The sequence below is a fragment of the Oncorhynchus tshawytscha genome, linkage group LG07 (assembly GCF_018296145.1).
Source record: "Oncorhynchus tshawytscha isolate Ot180627B linkage group LG07, Otsh_v2.0, whole genome shotgun sequence".
NCBI lineage: Eukaryota > Metazoa > Chordata > Actinopteri > Salmoniformes > Salmonidae > Oncorhynchus > Oncorhynchus tshawytscha.
The window spans coordinates 61276363-61297410 of NC_056435.1; the positions used below are offsets into that span (position 1 = coordinate 61276363).

Below are 21048 nucleotides of genomic sequence, written 5' to 3' on the forward strand. Positions count from 1 at the left end.
GCTGCTGGGGTCTGGACTGTGTCTGTAGTACACTATACTCTTTGAACCCAGAGACCTGCATGGGAAACGTTGCGATGCACAAGCACGTGAAAGGAAGGGCCCAGGGCAGTGTGTGTGTGTGTGTGTGTGTGTGTGTGTGTGTCTTCCTGCATGTCTGTGTAAAACGGCTATCATCTTAATTCCTGAATTAATTTATCACATCAGCTGTTCCTTCAATTTCGAGAATGTACTTATAAGGGTGTATATTTGTGTACATATAAGCCGGTGGATGTATACAGCACACATTTTTGTGTACACAGTATGTGTTTGTGATCACAGATAGGTTTGTAAGCAGTGCATGTGTCTGTATTTGTGTATGTATAAACAGTTTACGTGCAAGAGAAGGTGTGTATCCAGGTTATGTGCATTCATGTCTGACTACAGCATACATTAGCCTCAGAAACTATTCACACACCTGGACTTTTTACACATTTTGTTGTGTTACAAAATGGAATTAAAATATATTTAATTGCCATTTTTTTGTCAAAGATCTACACAAAATACCCTGTTATGTTAAAGTGGAAGAAAATGTCTAACATTTGTAAGATAAGTCATGAACAATAAAACACTAATTTGTTGATTAGATAAGTACTCAACCTCCTGAGTCAATATATGTTAGAATCACCTTTGGCAGTGATTACAACTGTGAGTCTTTCTGGGTAAGTCTCTAAGAGCTTTCCACACCTGGATTGTGCAACATTTGCACATTATTCGTTTCAAAATTCTTCAAGCTCTGCCAAATTAGTTCTTGATCATTGCTAGATGACTGTTTTCAGTTTTTGCTATAGATTTTCAAGCCGGTTTCAAAACTGTAACTCGGCCACTCTGGAACATTCACTGTCTTCTTGGTAAGTAACTCCAGTGAGTGTAAATTTGGTCTTGTGCTTTCAGTTTTTGTCCTGCAGAAAGGTGAATTCATCTCCCCGTGTCTGGTGGAAAGCAAACTGAACCAGGTTTTCCTCTAGGATTTTGCCTGTGCTTAGATCCATTTCATACATTATTTTTATCTAGTCCTTAATGATTAGAAGCATACCCATAATGTGATGCAGCCACCACTACGCTAGAAAATATGGAGAGTGATACTCAGTAATGTGTTGTATTGGATTTGCCCCAAACATAACACTTTGTATTCAGGACAAAATGTTTTCCACAGTTTTTGCAATATTTCTTGTGTGCCTTGTTGCAAACAGAATGCATGTTTTGTAATCTTTTTTAAATTCTGTACAGGCTTCCTTCTTTTCACTCTGTCAATTAGGTTAGTATTGTGGAGTAACTACAATGTTGTTGATCCCAGCCATTAAACTCTGTAACAGTTTTAAAGTCACCATTGGCCTCATGGTGAAAAACCTCAGCGGTTTCCTTCCTCTCCGGCAACTGAGTTAGGAAGGACACCTGTTTCTTTGTAGTGGCTGGGTGTATTGATACACCATCCAAAGTGTAATAAATAACTACACCATGCTCAAAGGGATATTCATTGTAAGCTTTTTGTATTTTTACCCATCTACCAATAGACCCTCTTCTTTGCGAGGCATTGGAAAACCTCTCTGGTCTATGTAGTTGAATCTGTGTTTGAAATTCACAGATAATTGTATGTGTGGAGTACAGAGACGAGGTAGTCTTTCATAAATAATGATAAACACCATTATTACACACAGAGTGAGTCCATGCAACTTATTATGTGACTTGTTAAGCAAATGTTTACTTGTTTATTTGTAACAATTTCAAAAACCATAATTCCACTTTGACATTATGAGGTATTGTGTGTAGGCCAGTGACAATAAAAATCTAAATGTAATCATTTTTATTCAGGCTGTGGAATGCGGAAAAAGTCAAGGGGTGTGAATACTTTCTGGAAGCATTGTATGTGTGTATATCCTGTTTATGTGCATTTGTGTCTGTACCTGAGTACAGTATGGAACAGAGTCAAACATGTATTTTCTATATGTTTGACGTGTTTGTTACTGTTCCATTAATTCCATTCCAGATATTACAATGAGCCCGTCCTCCTAAAGCTCCTCCCACCAGCTTCCACAGGTGTACAGTATGTATGTGAGTATCTGAGTATGAGTGTATCCAGTGTGTGTATTGTAACGGTTTTGAGTTGGGGTTATTGTCTGTAGGGTGCCAGGTAGTTTGTGCCTACCAGAGAAAATATTGATTTCTCCTTTTTGTTTGTGAGGGAATGAGTCCCGTCTGGTCCGTCAAGTCTACACCAATACAAAGGACTCAAGTAAAAGTCAGGATGGACATAAACCCTTAAAACATTGGAAATAGCTTCAAAACTGTTCTTCTGCGTGGGTTGTATTACCAACATAAATGATCACACACATAATAATTTAACAAACAATGAGCTCTGGTTCCTCGAGAAAAGTCCCGTACCTTGGGCCTAAAAGAGTCCAGCCAGGTAAAGGAGTTCAGTGAACTCCAGTGACCTTAGTCACACAATGTTGGTCCATTCATCAAAATATCTAATTATTTTACAACACAACCATAAAGAGTATCAAATCTCTGTAGTCTTCAACTACAACTGACCACAAATCAACACGGTATAAGTCACACTCAAACAAATGAAATACCATATGCAAAAAAGTTGTAGTTAGTCAGTCAGTCAGACAATCCAATCCGAGAAAGGCCATGAAGAAACAGACCAACTGAGATGTGTAGTCCAAAGGAAGAAATGAGTGGATCGATCCTGGTTAAACTAGAGACAAGGCTACAAAGCACACTTTTAAATACAACAAAACAAACAGAGTAAAGAACCTTCGGATCTGAGGGTTGAACACATCCTCATTGGCACCACCATCACAACCCCCTTTTGTGCAGCTGATGCTGGCTATTTAGTTGGGAATTAAACGGGAAGCGTCGTGTTAGAAGGAGAAGTGCAGACGGTTCAGACTAATTCAGGGCCGTCACAGCATGTGTCTATGCAACATACAATATGTTTGTGACCTATGTGATAACACACACCCTCTGATCCTCAAACGGTGGACCACGTCCTGCTGTATCTGATGGAGTTTGTGACCGCTTCGCTGGTAAGCAGAGCCAGGGGTCCTCAGGGGTCCTTGTCCCCATAATGACTTTGGCCTAATTACAGTTACAACACTGGGCTTCAAGCCAGCCAGCCAGGAAATCAACCAAGGCTCTATAGGATTTAGAAAGGGGGAATACGAGAGGACTTGGCCACTACAAAACACAGTACAAACTTCAAAGAATGGTTTAAATAAAAATGGAGCACTGATGGTGAAGAATCCCTAAGCCTTGACAGAGAGGTTTATCCCCATAACTTTAAGGTCATCCTAGCCAGTGAGCTCGCTAATAGAAGCCTTATAGTTTAATGGCTGAAGAGGCATTTTTATGGTTAAACAATCCAACTTTAACTGGGGGGTATAATTTGAAATACGGTATACACTGTCTTTGTAAAATCTACATATGAAACATGACGTTAACTTTGCTATTTTTTGTTTTTATTTCAATTTGATTTCACCTTTATTTAACCAGGTAGGCTAGTTGAGAACAAGTTCTCATTTACAACTGCGACCTGACCAAGATAAAGCAAAGCAGTGCGACACATACAACAACACAGAGTTACACATGGAATAAACAAACATGCAGTCAATAATACAATAGGAAAAGTCTATATACAGTGTGTGCAAATGAGGTAGGATAAGGGAGGCAATAAATAGGCCATAGTGGTGAAATAATTACAATATAGTAATTAAACACTGGAGTGATAGATGTGCAGAAGATGAGTGTGCAAGTAGAGATACTGGGGTGAAAAGGAGCAAAATAAATTAAATAAATAACAGTATGGGGATGAGGTAGTTGAATGTGCTATGTACAGGTGCAGTGATCTGTGAGCTGCTCTGACAGCTGGTGCTTAAAGTTAGTGAGGGAGATATGAGTCTCCAGCTTCAGTGATTTTTGCAGTTCGTTCCAGTCATTGGCAGCAGAGAACTGGAAGGAAAGGCAACCAAATGAGGAATTGGCTTTGGGGGTGACCAGTGAGATATACCTGCTGGAGCGCGTGCTACGGGTGGGTGCTTCTATGGTGACCAGTGAGCTGAGATAAGGCGGGGCTTTACCTAGCAAAGACTTACCGATGACCTGGAGCCAGTGGGTTTGGCGATGAATATGAAGCGAGGGCCAGCGAATGAGAGCATACAGGTCACAGTGGTGGGTAGTATATGGGGCTTTGGTGACAAAATGGATGGCACTGTGGTAGACTGCATCCAATTTGCTGAGTAGAGTGTTTGAGGTTGTTTTTTAAATGACATCGCCGAAGTCAAGGATCAGTAGGATAGTCAATTTTCCGAGGGTATGTTTGACAGCATGAGTGAAGGATGCTTTGTTGCGAAATAGGAAGCCAATTCTAGATTTAATTTTGGATTGGAGATGCTTATTGTGAGTCTGCAAGGAGAGTTTACAGTTTAGCCAGACACCTAGATATTTGTAGTTGTCCACATATTCTAAGTCAGAACCGTCCAGAGTAGTGATGCTGGACGGGCGGGCAGGTGTGGTCAGTGATTGGTTGCAGAGCATTGGCCACGGAAGGAGAGTTGTATGGCATTGAAGCTCGTCTAGAGGTTTGTTAACACAGTGTCCAAAGAAGGGCCAGAAGTATACAAAATTGTGTCATATGTGTATAAGTGGATCAGAGAATCACCAGCAGCAAGAGCGACATCATTGATGTATACAGAGAAAAAAGTTCGCCCGAGAATTTAACCCTGTGGCACCCCAATAGAGACTGCCAGAGGTCCGGACAACTGGCCCTCCAATTTGACACACTGAACTCTGTCTGAGAAGTAGTTGGTGAACCAGGTGAGGCAGTCATTCGCGAAACCAAGGCTGTTGTGTCTGCTGATAAGAATGTGGTGATTGACAGAGTCGAAAGCCTTGGCCAGGTCGATGAATGGTGAAATACTCCCTGCACAGTATTGTCTCTTATCGATGGCGGTGATGATATCGTTTAGGACCTTGAGAGTGGCTGAGGTGCACCCATGACCAGGTCGGAAACCAGATTGCATAGCGGAGAAGGTACAGTGGGATTTGAAATGGTCGGTGATCTGTTTGTTAACTTGGCTTTCGAAGACCTTAGAAAGGCAGGGTAGGATAGATATAGGTCTGTAGCAGTTTGGGTCTAGAATGTTTCCCCCTTTGAAGAGGGGGATAACCGCAGCAGCTTTCCAATCTTTGGGGATCTCAGACGACACAAACGAGAGGTTGAACAGGCTAGTACTTCTCAAATAGTGGGGCGCGCTCCCCTGGGGGGGCTCGGAGCGATGCCAGGGGGGGCGCGTGTGACCCCGGGGAACATGCTTTTTTTTGCCGCAGGGAGTAGTTTTTTTTGCACCGAACAAGAGCACACAGCACAGAGCAGGAGATATGAAGTGCAGATAACAAACCCTTAAGAGACACCATGGAAAAATATTTAACAGGGATGAAAAGAAAGGTGGAGAGAGATGGAGATAATGAGACAAACGTAAGTCTCCCGAAAGCTAAGACGAGGAAATATGACGAAGCCTATGTAGCGCTTGGCTTCACTGTGACTACGGTGGGAGACGAGGAAATATGACGAAGCGTATGTAGCGCTTGGCTTCACTGTGACTACGGTGGGAGACGAGGAAATATGACGAAGCGTATGTAGCGCCTGGCTTCACTGTGACTACGGTGGGTGACGAGGAAATATGACGAAGGGTATGTAGCGCTTGGCTTCACTGTGACTACGGTGGGAGACGAGGAAATATGACGAAGCGTATGTAGCGCTTGGCTTCACTGTGACTACGGTGGGAGACGAGGAAATATGACGAAGCGTATGTAGCGCTTGGCTTCACTGTGACTACGGTGGGAGACGAGGAAATATGACGAAGTGTATGTAGCGCTTGGCTTCACTGTGACTACGGTGGGAGACGAGGAAATATGACGAAGCGTATGTAGCGCTTGGCTTCACTGTGACTACGGTAGGAGACGAGGAGATATGACGAAGCGTATGTAGCGCTTGGCTTCACTGTGACTACGGTGGGAGACGAGGAAATATGACGAAGCGTATGTAGCGCTTGGCTTCACTGTGACTACGGTAGGAGACGAGGAGATATGACGAAGCGTATGTAGCGCTTGGCTTCACTGTGACTACGGTGGGAGACGAGGAGATATGAGGAAGCGTATGTAGCGCTTGGCTTCACTGTGACTACGGTGGGAGACGAGGAGATATGACGAAGCGTATGTAGCGCTTGGCTTCACTGTAACTACGGTGGGGGACGAGGAAAGACCGGTATGTTTACTGTGTCTAAAAATGTTGGCAGCGGAGAGCATCAAGCCAAATAAATGAAGGCGACACTTACACCCCATAACGCTGATAAGCCGCTTGAGTTTTTTCAGCGAAAACGTGCCGAATATTGCCAACAATCGTCCCGCTTTGTGAACGCTACTTCAGTAAACCAGCGAGCACTGTTAGCATCATATAAGGTGGCGTACCAAATTGCTCAGTGCAACAACCCCCCTCCATAGCAGAGGAGCTGATACTGCCTGCAGCATTAGACCTGGTCTCTGTCATGCTGGATGATGCAAGTGCTGCAAAAATAAAAGTACTTTCCTGAAAACAGTTCCCAATATGACTGGGTGAGAGATCCTTTCAATGCACCAGCTCCAACTGGTTTCAGCTCTGCAGAGGAGGACCAGTTCATTGATATGACGTCTGACTCCACATTGAGACTGAGGTTCACATCACAGACACTGAGTGAATTCTGGCTGAGTGTAGAGAGGCAGTATCCACTCTTAGGGCAGAGGGCCATGGGCATTCTTCTTCCTTTTGCAACATCTTATCTTTGTGAGACTGGCTTCTCTGCTGTTGCTGCACTGAAGACCAAGTACAGGTCCCAGCTAAACATTGAGCAGGAGCTGAGAGTTGCAGTATCATGCTTCAAAACCCTCTTCGAAAAGCTGTGATCTGCAAAACGTGCTCATTGTAGCCATTAATCCTGACTTCCTCATTTAGATTTTTAAAAATCAGCACAAATTGTTTTATTCATTTTTGTTTTATAGGTCAAAGTGTTTCATATATTGTGCTATTTTATTTTATTTTTCAGTATCAAATACAATGGATACAATGTTGTGCAGGGCTGTTGATCGGGGTCGGGGTAGCCAGGTCGAAAGCATGGCTAGCTGTAAAAAAATGCTTATTGAAATTCTCGATTATCACGGATTTATTGGTGGTGACAGTGTTTCCTAGCCTCAGTGCAGTGGGAAGCTGGGAGGAGGTGCTCTTATTCTCCATGGACTTTATAGTGTCCCAGAACTTTTGGGAGTTTGTGCTACAGGATGCAAATTTCGGGTTTGAAAAAGCTAGCCTTTGCTTTCCTAACGTACCTGAAAAGTTTCATATCGCGGGGGCTATTCGATGCTAATGCAGTACGCCACAGGATGTTTTTGTGCTGGTCAAGGGCAGTCAGGTCTGGAGTGAACCAAGGGCTATATCTGTTCCTGGTTCTACATTTTTTGAATGGGGCATGCTTATTTAAGATGGTGAGGAAAGCACTTTTAAAGAATAACCAGGCATCCTCTACTGTCGGAATGAGGTCGATATTCTTCCAAGATACCTGGACCAGGTCGATTAGAAAGGCCTGCTCGCTGAAGTGTTTTACGGAGCGTTTGACAGTGATGAGGGGTGGTCTTTTGACCACAGAAACATTACGGACGCAGGCAATGAGGCAGTGATCACTGAGATCCTGGTTGAAGACAGCAGAGTTGTATTTGGAGGGCAGGTTGGTTAGGATGCACAGCTGGGGGCAGAAGGTGGTCTATAGCAAACGGCAACGGTGAGAGACTGGAAAGGTGGATTTTTAAAAGTAGGAGCTCAAATTGTTTGGGCACAGACCTGGATAGTAAGACAGAACTCTGCAGGCTATCTCTGTTGTAGATTGCAACTCCACCCCCTTTGGCAGTTCTATCTTGTCAGAAAGTGTTATAGTTAGGGAGGGAAATTTCAGGGTTTTTGGGTCTTCCTAAGCCAGGATTCAGACATGGCTAGGGCATCCGGGTTGGCAGAGTGTGCTAAAGCAGTGAATAAAACAAACTTAGGGAAGAGGTTTCTTATGTTAACATGCATGAAACCAAGGCTTTTACGGTTACAGAAGTCAACAAATGAGAGCGCCTGGGGAATGGGAGTGGAGCTAGGCACTGCAGGGCCTGGATTAACCTTTACATCACCAGAGGAACAGAGGAGGAGTATGATAAGGGTACGGCTAAAGGATATAAGAACTGGTCGTCTAGTACGTTCGGAACAGAGAGTAAAAGGAACAGGTTTCTGGGCACGGTAGAATAGATTCAAGGCATAATGTACAGACAAAGATATGGTAGGATCTGAATACAGTGGAGATAAACCTATGCATTGAGTGACGATGATAGAAATATTGTCTCTAGAAACATAATTTAAACCAGATGAGGTCACCGCATGTGTGGAAGGTGGAACTAAAGGGTTAGCTAAGGCGTATTGAGCAGGGCTAGAGGCTCTACAGTGAAACAAGGCAATAATTACTAACCAAAACAGCAATGGACAAGGCATGTTGACATTAGGGAGAGGCATGCGTAGCCGAGTGATCATTGGGTCCAGTGAGTAGCTGGGTGAACTGGAGACACGGTTATTCAGACAGCTAGCAGGCCGGGGCTAGCAGAAGGGCCTTAGAGAGATGTTGCGACGGAAGAAGTCAGTTGTATCCCTTTCGTGCGGTTACGTCGGGCGATCAGTCGTGATGGATCAGCAGGGTTCCGTGTAGTAAAAGGGTCCAGGCCAACAAAATAGGTATAGTAGCCCCCCAAAAAATGGCTGATGGATTACTTCAGCTAGCAGTCCGGAGTGCTCTAGACAGCTAGCGGGCCGCGGCTAGCAGGCTAGCAGATGGGCATTCAGGGGATGTCGTGACGGGGGAGCCAGTTGAAAAACCCCCTCTGGCGGATTACGTTGGTAGTCCAGTCATAATGGATCGGTGGGGTTCCGTATTGGCAATAAAAGGGGTACAGGCCAATTGGAAAAATAGGTGTTGTAGCCCAAGGAGTGGCTGATGGACCTCTTCAGCTAGCCGGGAGATGGGCCTAGCATCGGCTAGCTCCAGCCTAATTGGTGCTTGCTTCGGGACAGAGAGTTTAGCCAGGAGAAGCCAATCGGATAGCAGCTAGCTAGCTACGATGATCCAGGTGAAGAGGTCCAGAGCTTGCGGTAGGAATCAGGGGATATGGAGAATAAGGAGTCCTATACGCTCTGGGTTGAATCGCGTTGTGCAGACTGGCAGGAGTTGTCTGGGCTGAAAGTTAGCTGATGACCGCTAGCAGTGGCTAGCTGACTACTAGCTAGTAGCTAGTTAGCTGGCTAGCTTTCTGTTGGGGGTTCTGGTTCTGAAGTAAAGAAAATAGCAGATCCATACCACATTGGGTGAGGCGGGTAGCAGGAGAGTATGTTGAAGTTGGGGTCAAGAAAAATATATTTTAAGTAATATATGCAAAGAAAAATATATAAATATATATATACACGGGACACGACAAGACGAAGAGAAAAGACGCCTGACTGCTATGCCATCTTGGATTTCAAAATGGGGAATGGGGAAACTCATCATACTTCACACAAGGAAGAAACATTGATGAGCTGCTTTTCCACACATTCACACCAACTCATTCCACCAGGTTATTCAGCCAGGTACCTTACCTTCATTGTCAAAATTGACAACACTGCAATCCGATTGGTCCTGGCTCCAGGGACACAAGTACACAGATCCACCTTCGATGATGTTCGTTTGGCTGGTGTTAGCTTTGGGAGCACCAATCAGAATACTGAAACTGTAGAATAAAAACAGAAGACAAAACACAGCATTAGTGCACGGTCGGCCAAAAATAGTGGGAGTACACGAAGCAATGAGTACTTTTGATCTATTCATCTTCGGTTGTTGTTTTTAACTGATTTGAGCAATGATTTGGCCACATATACTTCCCTCCCTTCGTGGATCCTTTAACATATAGGTGAGTGATCTTGTCTCACTCAAAAGGCATTTACAAAGTTTTTCATTTTAGGACAGCTAATCTAGGATCATGTCCCCGATACAAAAATATAGAAAACTATCGGCCAATATCGAATCTCCCATTCCTCTCAAAACATTTTGAAAAAGCTGTTGCGCAGCAACCTACTGCCTTCCTGAAGACAAACAATGTATACGAAACGCTTCAGTCTGGTTTTAGACCCCATCATAGCATTGAGACTGCACTCGTGAAAGTGGTAAATTGACTTTTAATGGCGTCAGACCAAGGCTCTGCATCTGTTCTCGTGCTCCTAGACCTTAGTGCTGCTTTTGATACCATCAATCACCACATTCTTTTGGAGAGATTGGAAACTCAAATTGGTCTACACGGACAAGTTCTGGCCTGGTTTAGATCTTATCTGTCGAAAATATATCCGTTTGTTTCTGTGAATGGTTTGTCCTCTGACAAATCAACTGTAAATGTCGGTGTTCCTCAAGGTTCCGTTTTAGGACTACTATTGTTTTCACAATATACTGTATTTCCCTTTTGGTGATTTCATTCGGAAACATAATGTTAACCTTCACTGCTATGCGGACAATATACAGCTGTACATTTCGATGAATCATGGTGAATCCCCAAAAAGGCCCTCCCTGGAAGCCTATGTTTCAGACATAAGGAAGTGAATCGCGTCAACGTTCTGCTGCCTGCAACATCCTCCAGCATGACCGGTTTGGCGGTGGGTCAGTCATGGTGTGGGGTGGCATTTCTTTGGTGTGGGGTGGCATTTCTTCCATGTGCTTGCCAGAGGTAGCCTGACTGCCATTAGGTACCGAGATGAGATCCTCAGACCCCTTGTGAGACCATATGCTGGTGCGGTTGGCCCTGGGTTCCTCCTAATGCAAGACAATGCTAGACCTCATGTGGCTGGAGTGTGTCAGCAGTTTCTGCAAGAGGAAGGCATTGATGCTATGGACCGTTCCCCAGACCTGAATCCAATTGAGCACATCTGGGACATCATGTCTCGCTCCATCCACCAACACCACGTTGCACCACAGACTGTCCAGGAGTTGGCGGATGCTTTAGTCCAGGTCTGGGAGGAGATCCCTCAGGAGACCATCCGCCACCTCATCAGGAGCATGCCCAGGCATTGTAGGGAGGTCATACAGGCACGTGGAGGCCACACACACTACTGAGCATCATTTTGACTTGTTTTAAGGACATTACATCAAAGTTGGATCAGCCTGTAGTGTGGTTTTCCACTTTAATTTTGAGTGTGACTCCAAATCCAGACCTCCATGTGTTGATAAATTTGATTTCCATTGATAATTTTTGTGTGATTTTGTTGTCAGCACATTCAACTATGTAAAGAAAAAAGTATTTAATAAGAATATTTCATTCATTCAGATCTAGGATGTGTTATGTTAGTGTTCCCTTTATTTTTTTGAGCAGTGTATATATACTGTATATAGTGGGACATTCTGGTCTGGTCTACTTCCAGTGGGCTCAAACATCTCTCCACAATCCAAAAGACGAAGTGCAGGCTACATGTCCTACATTTAATGAATTCAGATATTATTCCACCAAGGAGGCTAAACACGGAACACATTTCAATGGAGTATTGGGCTATTAAGGGTCAAATGGCAACAATCTGTGGAAATTGAATAAATGACGAGAACGAACACCACACTTTAACGTAGGGGAAACACTGCATTAACATTGCAGCTTATTCAACAGAACCATTCTAAAGCTGCTGCTGATCACATATTATTGCCAGACATCCTCTGTACCAAAACACTGGGGTTTCTGTGTTAACTAGGGTCATTGACTCACACCGTGGATGTCGCTGAGGCACATAAACAACTTTGGCATGCTGAAAAACAGCAAACTCTGGCAACCGCCTGTATGGGACAACACAATCTAACTTGCGGCATGCAATGAAATTGAGGAGAGCCTTTTCGGGCAAGTGAGAAAAAAAGGCATGTCACTCTATTTGTCCCCCTGTGACATCAACTGTTTTCCACCTACTCCAACTTGACTAATATGACCCAAAACATGGCAGGAGCAATCAACAGTCATATAATCAAGTTTGTGAAATCAAAACAATAAAAATAGATAGCTATTCAATGGTTTAGTTTATTTCAGCACAAAGGCTACCGTTGTCCTGTCCTGACAAGCTAAATAAAGCACCAGGGAAAAAGAGCTGACTCATACAATTGGACTGAATCAACATCTTGGTAATGACTCCACAACACACATCTGTCCCTCCCCCCAACAGAGTAAGACAAACAATTTCCTCGCCGCTGGTGTCAGAAAACAGGGACATTTATTAAGTCAATGGCATCAAAACGACTCTGCCTCTGAGGACAGTAGAAGGAAAGCTATGACAGGAGAGTTGATATAGGCCTAGCCTCTAAAAATGTGTTTAAACATTGATCAGCTCAGCCCAGATGTCAATGGTGACCCTCAGATTTGAGTAAATTGGTCGTCCTTATTATCTATTAGCAAAATGAGCATTGTGACCTAACCCCTGACATTATAGGCCTAACGATTATGTCAAAGTTACATCTCTAAAGTTATCCCATTGTAAACTAGGCCTGCATGAGACTTTCCCTTCTACTGTAGGCTAATAGCACCCATGAATTCCTCAATTTGAGAAAAGTGAATAGTGTAAAGTGTTGGTCCCATATCTCATGAGCTCAGAAAATGATCCCAAACATTTTCCATATGCACAAAAAGCTAATTTCTCTCAAAATTTGGGCAACAGGTGTGGCATATCAAGAAGCTGATTCAACAGCATGATCATTACACAGGTGCACCTTGTGCTGGGGTCAAGAAAAGTGGTCACACCAGATATTGACTGGTTTTCTGATCCACGCCCCTACCTTTTTTTAAAGGTATCTGTGACCAACAGGTGCATATCTGTATTCCCAGTCATGTGAAATCCATAGATTAGGGCCTAATTAATACATTTCAATTGACTGATTTCCTTATAACAACTGTAACTCAGTAAAATCTTTGAAATTGTTGCATTTCTATTTTTGTATATAATACAATTCCAGAAAGGGGCGGGGCGATATTCAAAGTCCATGGAATACCTATTCATCCAATGATTTACATTTTCACTTTATTTGATCCAAATCCGCAAAAATGCTGAATATGTCTGTCTGGAATATACCACAAAATAATCTAATGGAAAATAGCCTACTTAACATGATGATGTGGCCGATGACAATTTGCTTCTTGAAAGTCCGATATCTTGAAAACTTGACTGCTGACATGCAAAACATTTTGGAATGGACTAATAAAAACGATCCTTTTTTTCGAGTGGAGCTTCCATTGAAGAAGATATCACCCCATGAGAGTAAGCGGGTTGGCATTTATTGTCATGAATATGAAGCTCTGGAGGCAGCTCTGCAGAGTAGTCACTAGCTGGCACAGCCACAAAGTCATAAAATCTGATTTTAAACCTAACCTTAACCGTAACCTTAACCACACTGGCAACCCTGATGCCTAACCCTAACCTTTATTTAACACCAAAAATAAAATTTTTGATTTTATTATTTTTTTCGACATAGAACATTTCTACTTTGCAGCTGGCCTATCTAGCAGGAATCTCTCAGTTCTGCCTCCAGGGCAAGATTCATGACAATAAGCATCAACCTGCGCTTGTCCATTGCGGGTTCCCTATTAACCGTTATTCAAATCGAAATAGTAGGCTAGGCCCCAGTGGTAGCATATAGGCCAATACAATAACATGATACAATGTCGTGTAGACCATGGGTGAAATTAGACTACATTGAATGACAAGAATATCAAATAGTACGGAATAATTTAAATCACTTTTGAAGTGAAAGGAATTGTGTATATTGTGGTGACATTTTCCTAAAACACCACTGAGTGGTAAGATTAATGCGCACTCACCTAGATGCATTATTGTAGAAAAAATCCACGGAATAACCGAAAAAAGATCCCTTAGGTCCAGAGTAGACGATCCGGTTTTCTGTTTCTAAGTTAAACGTTGCGCACAGCTGGATAAAAACAACTGCAATTACAACGAACCGGGCGCAATAACCTGGATTTCGCAGGATTGAGTTGACTGAAATTGATGAAAGTCGCCGTCCAGTGCCCATCTCTTTTGTGCGTCGAATCGCAAGACAATAATTAACCTGCTATGAGGTGTGAAACGCCTGCCTGATATTTTGGCAATGCATATTCCAACACATAAATGAATTAATTGTGAATGGAATAGGATCCCGTTTCACTCTGCATCTCCCTCTCATACTAGCAGTTTAAGACTCATAGAGGGAGTTCATGGCAAACTTGTTTTGGGGTGGAGCTTTGGATATAAAAAACTGGGGAGGTTTCTGCGCAATCCAAACCAGATTTGGTGTATGTGTGTGCTACTGAGATGTAGGCCTTTCAAAAATGGAGAAAAAAAAGCCAAATTTTGTGTTGGGATACATTATATTTTCAGCTTTTGATTTATAGGCCCAGGTTACAGTGATTAAATCTAACTGAGCTTTCACTGCAATTACTCATTATTTTGTAATGTAACCTATTAAGTATATGGGATCTTATTTTACTCTGGCTAGTTTTGTGAACCTCAAAATACCTAGAGGACGTTATTGGTGCCTGTTTTTACATTCAAAAGTGCTAACACACACACCACCTCGGACCATCCCCGTGTTTCCTCTGCAGTACATGCCTTATAAATCATTGTTACAGAGATTACACACAAATACAAGGATTTGAAAAGTTATCTACATTGTCAGCAATAAAAATAGATATTTGAACAGTCAAATGGCTGTATGACCCAACCTTGTTATGTCTTAACCCGTGCTCTCCTGCATCCCGCTGTTATACTCACACCAGCATGACAGGCTCATGTCTGTGTTTTATCAGAACAAAGTGATAGGAGGCATGACACAGACACATGCCCCCACCCCACACACACACACACACACACATAGGAAACCACAGGATTAGGGGCTATTAAAAGAACAACATGCAAGCGTGTAACACCAGGTTTCAACATCTGTTCTGTGAGCTGAAGTCACTGTCTAGGTATTCACAGATCCTGACATGACTTGCCTGGAGATGCTTGGGGGAGAAGAAAAATACAACATTTGCCAATGTGTTTTCTTGTTAATATTCTGCAGTACAAGTACATCTCCTATTTAGATACCTGTAAGTGAGGAGATTATTGCATAGATCAAGATGGGGGCAAGTTTGATTGAAGTTTGTTTACTTTTGTTTGAGTCTAGAGACTAAGACATCTTCATGTACATTACCATTACACAATCATCATCCATTCACCAATACACTACGGGATGGTTTCCCGGGCACAGTCCTAGACTAATAAATAATAGAGAATCTCTGTTGAAAATGTTTTTTATTCCAGGACTAGCCTTAATCTGTGTCCAGGAAACCACCCATACATGTGTACTTAAATAATTATCCCTATTACTGGAGTAGAGGCAAACTTTTAAGAGATATTTTAGAGTTGATGGTGGTGGCCTCCTCCACCCAGACTGGTAATAATATCACATCTTGAGTAAGGTTAACTGGTGAATTCCTTCTTTTGAGACCTTTGTGCAGAGAATTAAAAACAAATTTAGTCTTAGATACCACCCAATATTGTGTTACATGTTTTGGAAAAACTAGTAGTTGTATCGCAACCATTGTATCAAATGCATTATACATACATCAACAATCTGCTATCTAAAATGGTTATTCAGCTTTCCACATAGGACAACCTTTTGGAGAACCCTTGTAAGTTCCAGGTAAAACTATTTTCACAGAAGATTCTACCTGGAACCCAAAAGGGTTCTATCTGGAACCAAAACAGGTTCTCCTATGGGGACAGCCAAAGAACCCCTTTGGAACCCTTTTTTTGAGTGTACATAACTTAAAAAGCTCCTAATGGACTAATGACAACAGTCATGAGGCTGCTTTCCTCTGATTTAGCATACAATACATCAGGTGATGGGCTGTATTAGTTTGCTGAATGATGTACAGATGACCTTGCATGTTTCTACCAAGAAGAGAGGTCATCGGTCCAAGAAGGGCAGGCATTGAATAGCCTGCCAACACGAGACTTTCCTTTAGCATTACAAATGTTTTCATCAACATTTTGCTTACAGATTTCTCAAGATATTTTGATGTTTGATAGGCTAGACAATAATGTTTGATAGGCTAGACAATAATGTTTGATAGGCTAGACAATAATGTTTGATAGGCTAGACAATAATGTTTGATAGGCTAGACAATAATGTTTGATAGGCTAGACAATAATGTTTGATAGGCTAGACAATAATGTTTGATAGGCTAGACAATAATGTTTGATAGGCTAGACAATAATGTTTGATAGGCTAGACAATAATGTTTGATAGGCTAGACAAAAATGTTTGATAGGCTAGACAATAATGTTTGATAGGCTAGACAAAAATGTTTGATAGGCTAGACAATAATGTTTGATAGGCTTGACAATAATGTACAGCCTGAGTGTTTATAATGTAAAAGCTCAATGAACTAATGAGTGTTGATCTGCTTTTGCATAGCATACGTCAGGTGATGGGGCTGTATTTGTTTACAGAAGTATGTACGGACCTACACAGTCCATGGCAGGGGTAGGTAACCCTGGTCTTGGAGTACCGCGGGCACTTCATGTTTTTGCTGCCCATGTCCCTTAATGTTGATAATGTGGTTGTTACTGACAAGAAGCACATGGCTGAGCTCTTTAATCACCACTTCATTAAGTTATGATTCCTATTTGACTCAGCCATGCATCCTTGTCCATCCAACATTTCCTAATCTCCCACCCCTTCTAATGCGACTAGCCCCGACACTCCTCCCTCTTCTTCCCCTGCCCCGCTACAAAGTTTCTCCCTGCAGACAGTCACTGAGTCAGAGGTGCTAAAGGAGCTCCTTAAACTTGACCCCCCAAAAATATCTGGGTCAGATGGTTTAGACCCTTCTTTAAGGTTGTTACCCCTATCATCGCCAAGCCTATCTCTGACCTTTTAACCTGTCTCTCCTCTCTGGGGAGGTTCCCATTGCTTGGAAGGCAGCCACGGTTCATCCTTTATTTAAAGGGGAAGATCAAGCTGATCCTAACTGTTATAGGCCTATTTCTCTTTTGCACTGTCTATCAAAAGTGTTGGAAAAACTTGTCAGTAATCAACTGACTGGCTTTCTTGATGTCTGGCTTTCTCTCTGGTATGCAATCTGGTTTACACTCAGGTTATGGATGTGTCACTGCAACCTTAAAAGGTCCTCAATGATGTCACCATTGCCCTTGATTCTAAGCAATGTTGTGCTGCTATTTTTATTGACTTGCCCAAAGCTTTTGATACGGTAGACCATTCCATTCGTGGGCCGGCTATTGGAGTATTGGTGTCTCGGAGATCTTTGGCCTGGTTTGCTAACTACCTCGCTCAAGAGTTTTATTTATTTTTATTTTACCTTTATTTAACTAGGCAAGTCAGTTAATACGGATAGACGTTCCTTTCGACAACATCCGGTGAAATTGCAGAGCACGAAATTCAAATTAAATTATTAAAAAGATTTAACATTCATAAAATTACAAGTGCAATACACCAAATTAAAGCTTAACTTCTTGTTAATCCAGCCACCGTGTCAGATTTCAAAAAGGCTTTATGGCGAAAGCAAACCATGCGATTATCTGAGGACAGCACCCCACCATACAAACACATGAAAATCATATTTCAACCAAGCAGGTGCGACACGAAAGTCAGAAATAACTATATAATTCATGCCTTACCTTTGAAGATCTTCTTCTGTTGGCACTCCAATATGTCCCAGAAACATCACAAATTATCCTTTTGTTCGATAAACTACTTTTTTATATCCCCAAAATGTCAATTTATTTGGCGCGTTTGATTCAGAAAAACACCGGTTCCAACTCGCCCAACATGACTACAAATGATCTAATAAGTTACCTGTAAACTTGGTCCAAACATTTCAAACAACTTTCCTAATCCATCCTTAGGTATCCTAAAACGTAAATAATCGATCAAATTTAAGACGGAATATACTGTGTTCAATAGCGGATAAAATCAACATGGAGCTCGTGACCTGGAGCGCGCACCAAACAAAAGAGTACACTTGGCTTGACACTCATTCTGAACAGCTGTACTTCTTCATTTCTCAAAGGATAAACATCAACCAATTTCTAAAGACTGTTGACATCTAGTGGAAGCCATAGGAACTGCAACCAGGTGCCTCATAAATCTAGATTCCCATAGAAATCCAATAGAAAACACAGTCATCTCAAATTTTTCCTGGATGGTTTGCCCTAGGGGTTTAGCCTGCCAAATATGTTCTGTTATACTCACAGACATCATTTGAACAGTTTTAGAAACGTTAGAGTGTTTCTATCCAAATCTACCAATTATATGCATATCCTAGCTTCTGGGCCGGAGAAGCAGGCAGTTTACTTTGGGCACGCTTTTCATCCGGATGTGAAAATACTGCCCCCTATCCCAAAGAGGTTTTAAGAGCAAATTCTTATTAAAATGACAGCCTAGGAACAGTGGGTTAACTGCCTTGTTAAGGGGCAGAATGACAGATTTTGACCTTTGACCTTGCAACCTTTCGGTTACTAGTCCAACGCTCTAACCACTAGGCTAACTGCCGCCCCAGAGTGCAGTGTATAAAGTTAAAACATCTGCTGTCTCAGCCACTGCCTGTCACCAAGGGAGTACCCCAAGCCTCGATCCTAGGCCCCACGCTCTTCTCAATTTACTTCAACAACATAGCTCAGGCAGTAGGAAGCTCTCTCATCCATTTATTTGCAGATAATACAGTCTTATACTCAGCTGGCCCCTCCACGGATTTTGTGTTAAACGCACTACAACAAAGCTTTCCTAGCATCCAACAAGCTTTCTCTGCCCTTAACCTTGTTCTGAACAACTCCAAAACAAAGGTCATGTGGTTTGTAAGAAGAATGCCCCTCTCCCCACAGGTGTGATTACTACTTCTGTGGGTTTAGAGCTTGAGGTAGTCACCTCATACAAGTACTTAGGAGCATGGCTAGATGGTACACTGTCCTTCTCTCAGCACATATCAAAGCTGCAGGCTAAAGTTAAATCTAGACTTGGTTTCCTCTATCGTAATCGCTCCTCTTTCACCCCAGCTGCCAAACTAACCCTGATTCAGATGACCATCCTACCCATGCTAGACTACGGAGACATTCTTTTTAGATTGGCAGGTTAGGGTGCTCTCGAGCGGCTAGATGTTCTTTAACGTTCGGCCATCAGATTTGCCACCAATGCTCCTTATAGGACACATCACTCATATCACATCACAGCACTCTATACTCCTATATAAACTGATCATCTATGTATACCCGTCACACCCCCTGATTGATGCTTATTTATAAAACCCTCTTAGGCCTCACTCCCCCTATCTGAGATATCTATTGCAGCCCTAATCCTCCACATACAACACCCGTTCTGCCAGTCACATTCTGTTAAAGGTCCCCAAAGCACACACATCCCTGGGTCGCGAGCTGCAAGAAACACTCAAACTGAACAGTTTTATCTGTGTCTTCATTGAAAGACTCAATCATGGACACTCTTACTGAAAGTTGTGACTGCTTTGCGTGATGTATTGTTGTCTCTACCTTCTTGTCAATGTGCTGTTGTCTGTGCCCAATAATGTTTGTACCATGTTTTGTGCTGCTACCATGTTGTGTTGCTACCATGCTGTTGTCATGTTTTGTTGCTACCAATCAATCAAATGTATTTATAAAGCCCTTTTTTACATCAGCCGATGTCACAAAGTGCTTATGCAGAAACCCAGCCTAAAACCCCAAACAGCAAGCAATGCAGATGTAGAAGCACGATGGCTAGGAAAAACTCGCTAGAAAGGCAGGAACCTAGGAAGAAACCTAGAGAGGAACCAGGCTCTGAGGGGTGGCCAGTCCTCTTCTGGCTGTGCCGGGTGAAGATTACAACAGTACATGGACAAGATGTTCAAACGTTCATAGATTACCAGCAGGGTCAAATAATAATAAATCACAGTGGTTGTAGAGAGTGCAACTAGTCAGCACTTCAGGAGTAAATGTCAGTTGGCTTTTCATATCCAATCATTCAGAGTTAGAGATAGCAGGTGCGGTAGAGAGAGAGTCGAAAACAGCAGGTCCGGGACAAGGTAGCACATCCGGTGAACAGATCAGGGTTCCATAGCCGCAGGCAGAACAGTTGAAACTGGAGCAGCAGCACAACCAGGTGGACTGGGGACAGCAAGGAGTCATCAGGCCAGGTAGTCCTGAGGCATGGTCCTAGAACTCAGGTCCTCCGAGAGAAAAGAGAGAACGAGAGAGAGAGCGGGCTGTGTTATGTGTTGGTACCTTGCTATGTTGTTGTCTTAGGTCTCTCTTTATGTAGTGTTGTGTTGTCTCTCTTGCCGTGATGTGTGTTTTGTCCTATATTTTTATTTAAAAATATAAAAATGGCTTTGTATAAATTGGGCAATAATATTGTTAGAGACTTTCGTAAATGTAGTAAAGGGTTCTTTTAGACTGAATTCTTAAGTTAACATAGCATTTTTAATTTGACAAATTTCACATTTTGAGATTTCAAATATTGTACTCTGTATTTTTCATTAATTAAAAGCATGTACTTTTTTATGCTTGATTTTGGTTGAGCATTGGTTTTATTAAGGGTTGATGTAAATTACATCCTGATACAGTCAGTTTGGTAGAACAGGCACCTAAACTGTTCTTATAAATTGGGTGGTTCGAGCCCTGAATGCTGATTGGCTGAAAGCTGTGGTATGTCAGACCATATACCACAGGTATGACAAAACATTTGTTTTTAGTGCTCTAATTACGTTGATAACCAGTTTATAATGGCAATAAGGCACCTCAGGGTTTTGTGGTCTGCGTTGCTTCTTGACTAAGAACAGCCTTTAGCCGTGGTATATTGGCCCTATACCACACCACCTCATGTCTTATTGCTTAATTCTACAATGGAAAAATATATA

At 42.4% G+C, this 21048-nt stretch overlaps 1 protein-coding gene across 2 annotated transcripts in view; it reads right to left on the minus strand.

Moving 5' to 3' along the window:
- Positions 1–16860, minus strand: part of LOC112246216 (integrin alpha-5-like) — a 51810-nt gene extending 34950 nt beyond the window's left edge. For both annotated transcript variants that reach the window (XM_024414519.2, XM_024414518.2), the window contains exons 1-2: positions 13960–16860; positions 9731–9861 (exon numbers count right to left, since the gene is read on the minus strand). In XM_024414519.2, coding sequence (XP_024270287.1) covers positions 9731–9861; positions 13960–14168 — 340 coding nt within the window. In that variant the 5' untranslated portion in view covers positions 14169–16860. The remainder of the gene's footprint in view (positions 1–9730; positions 9862–13959) is intronic.
- Positions 16861–21048: the final 4188 nt, after the last annotated feature.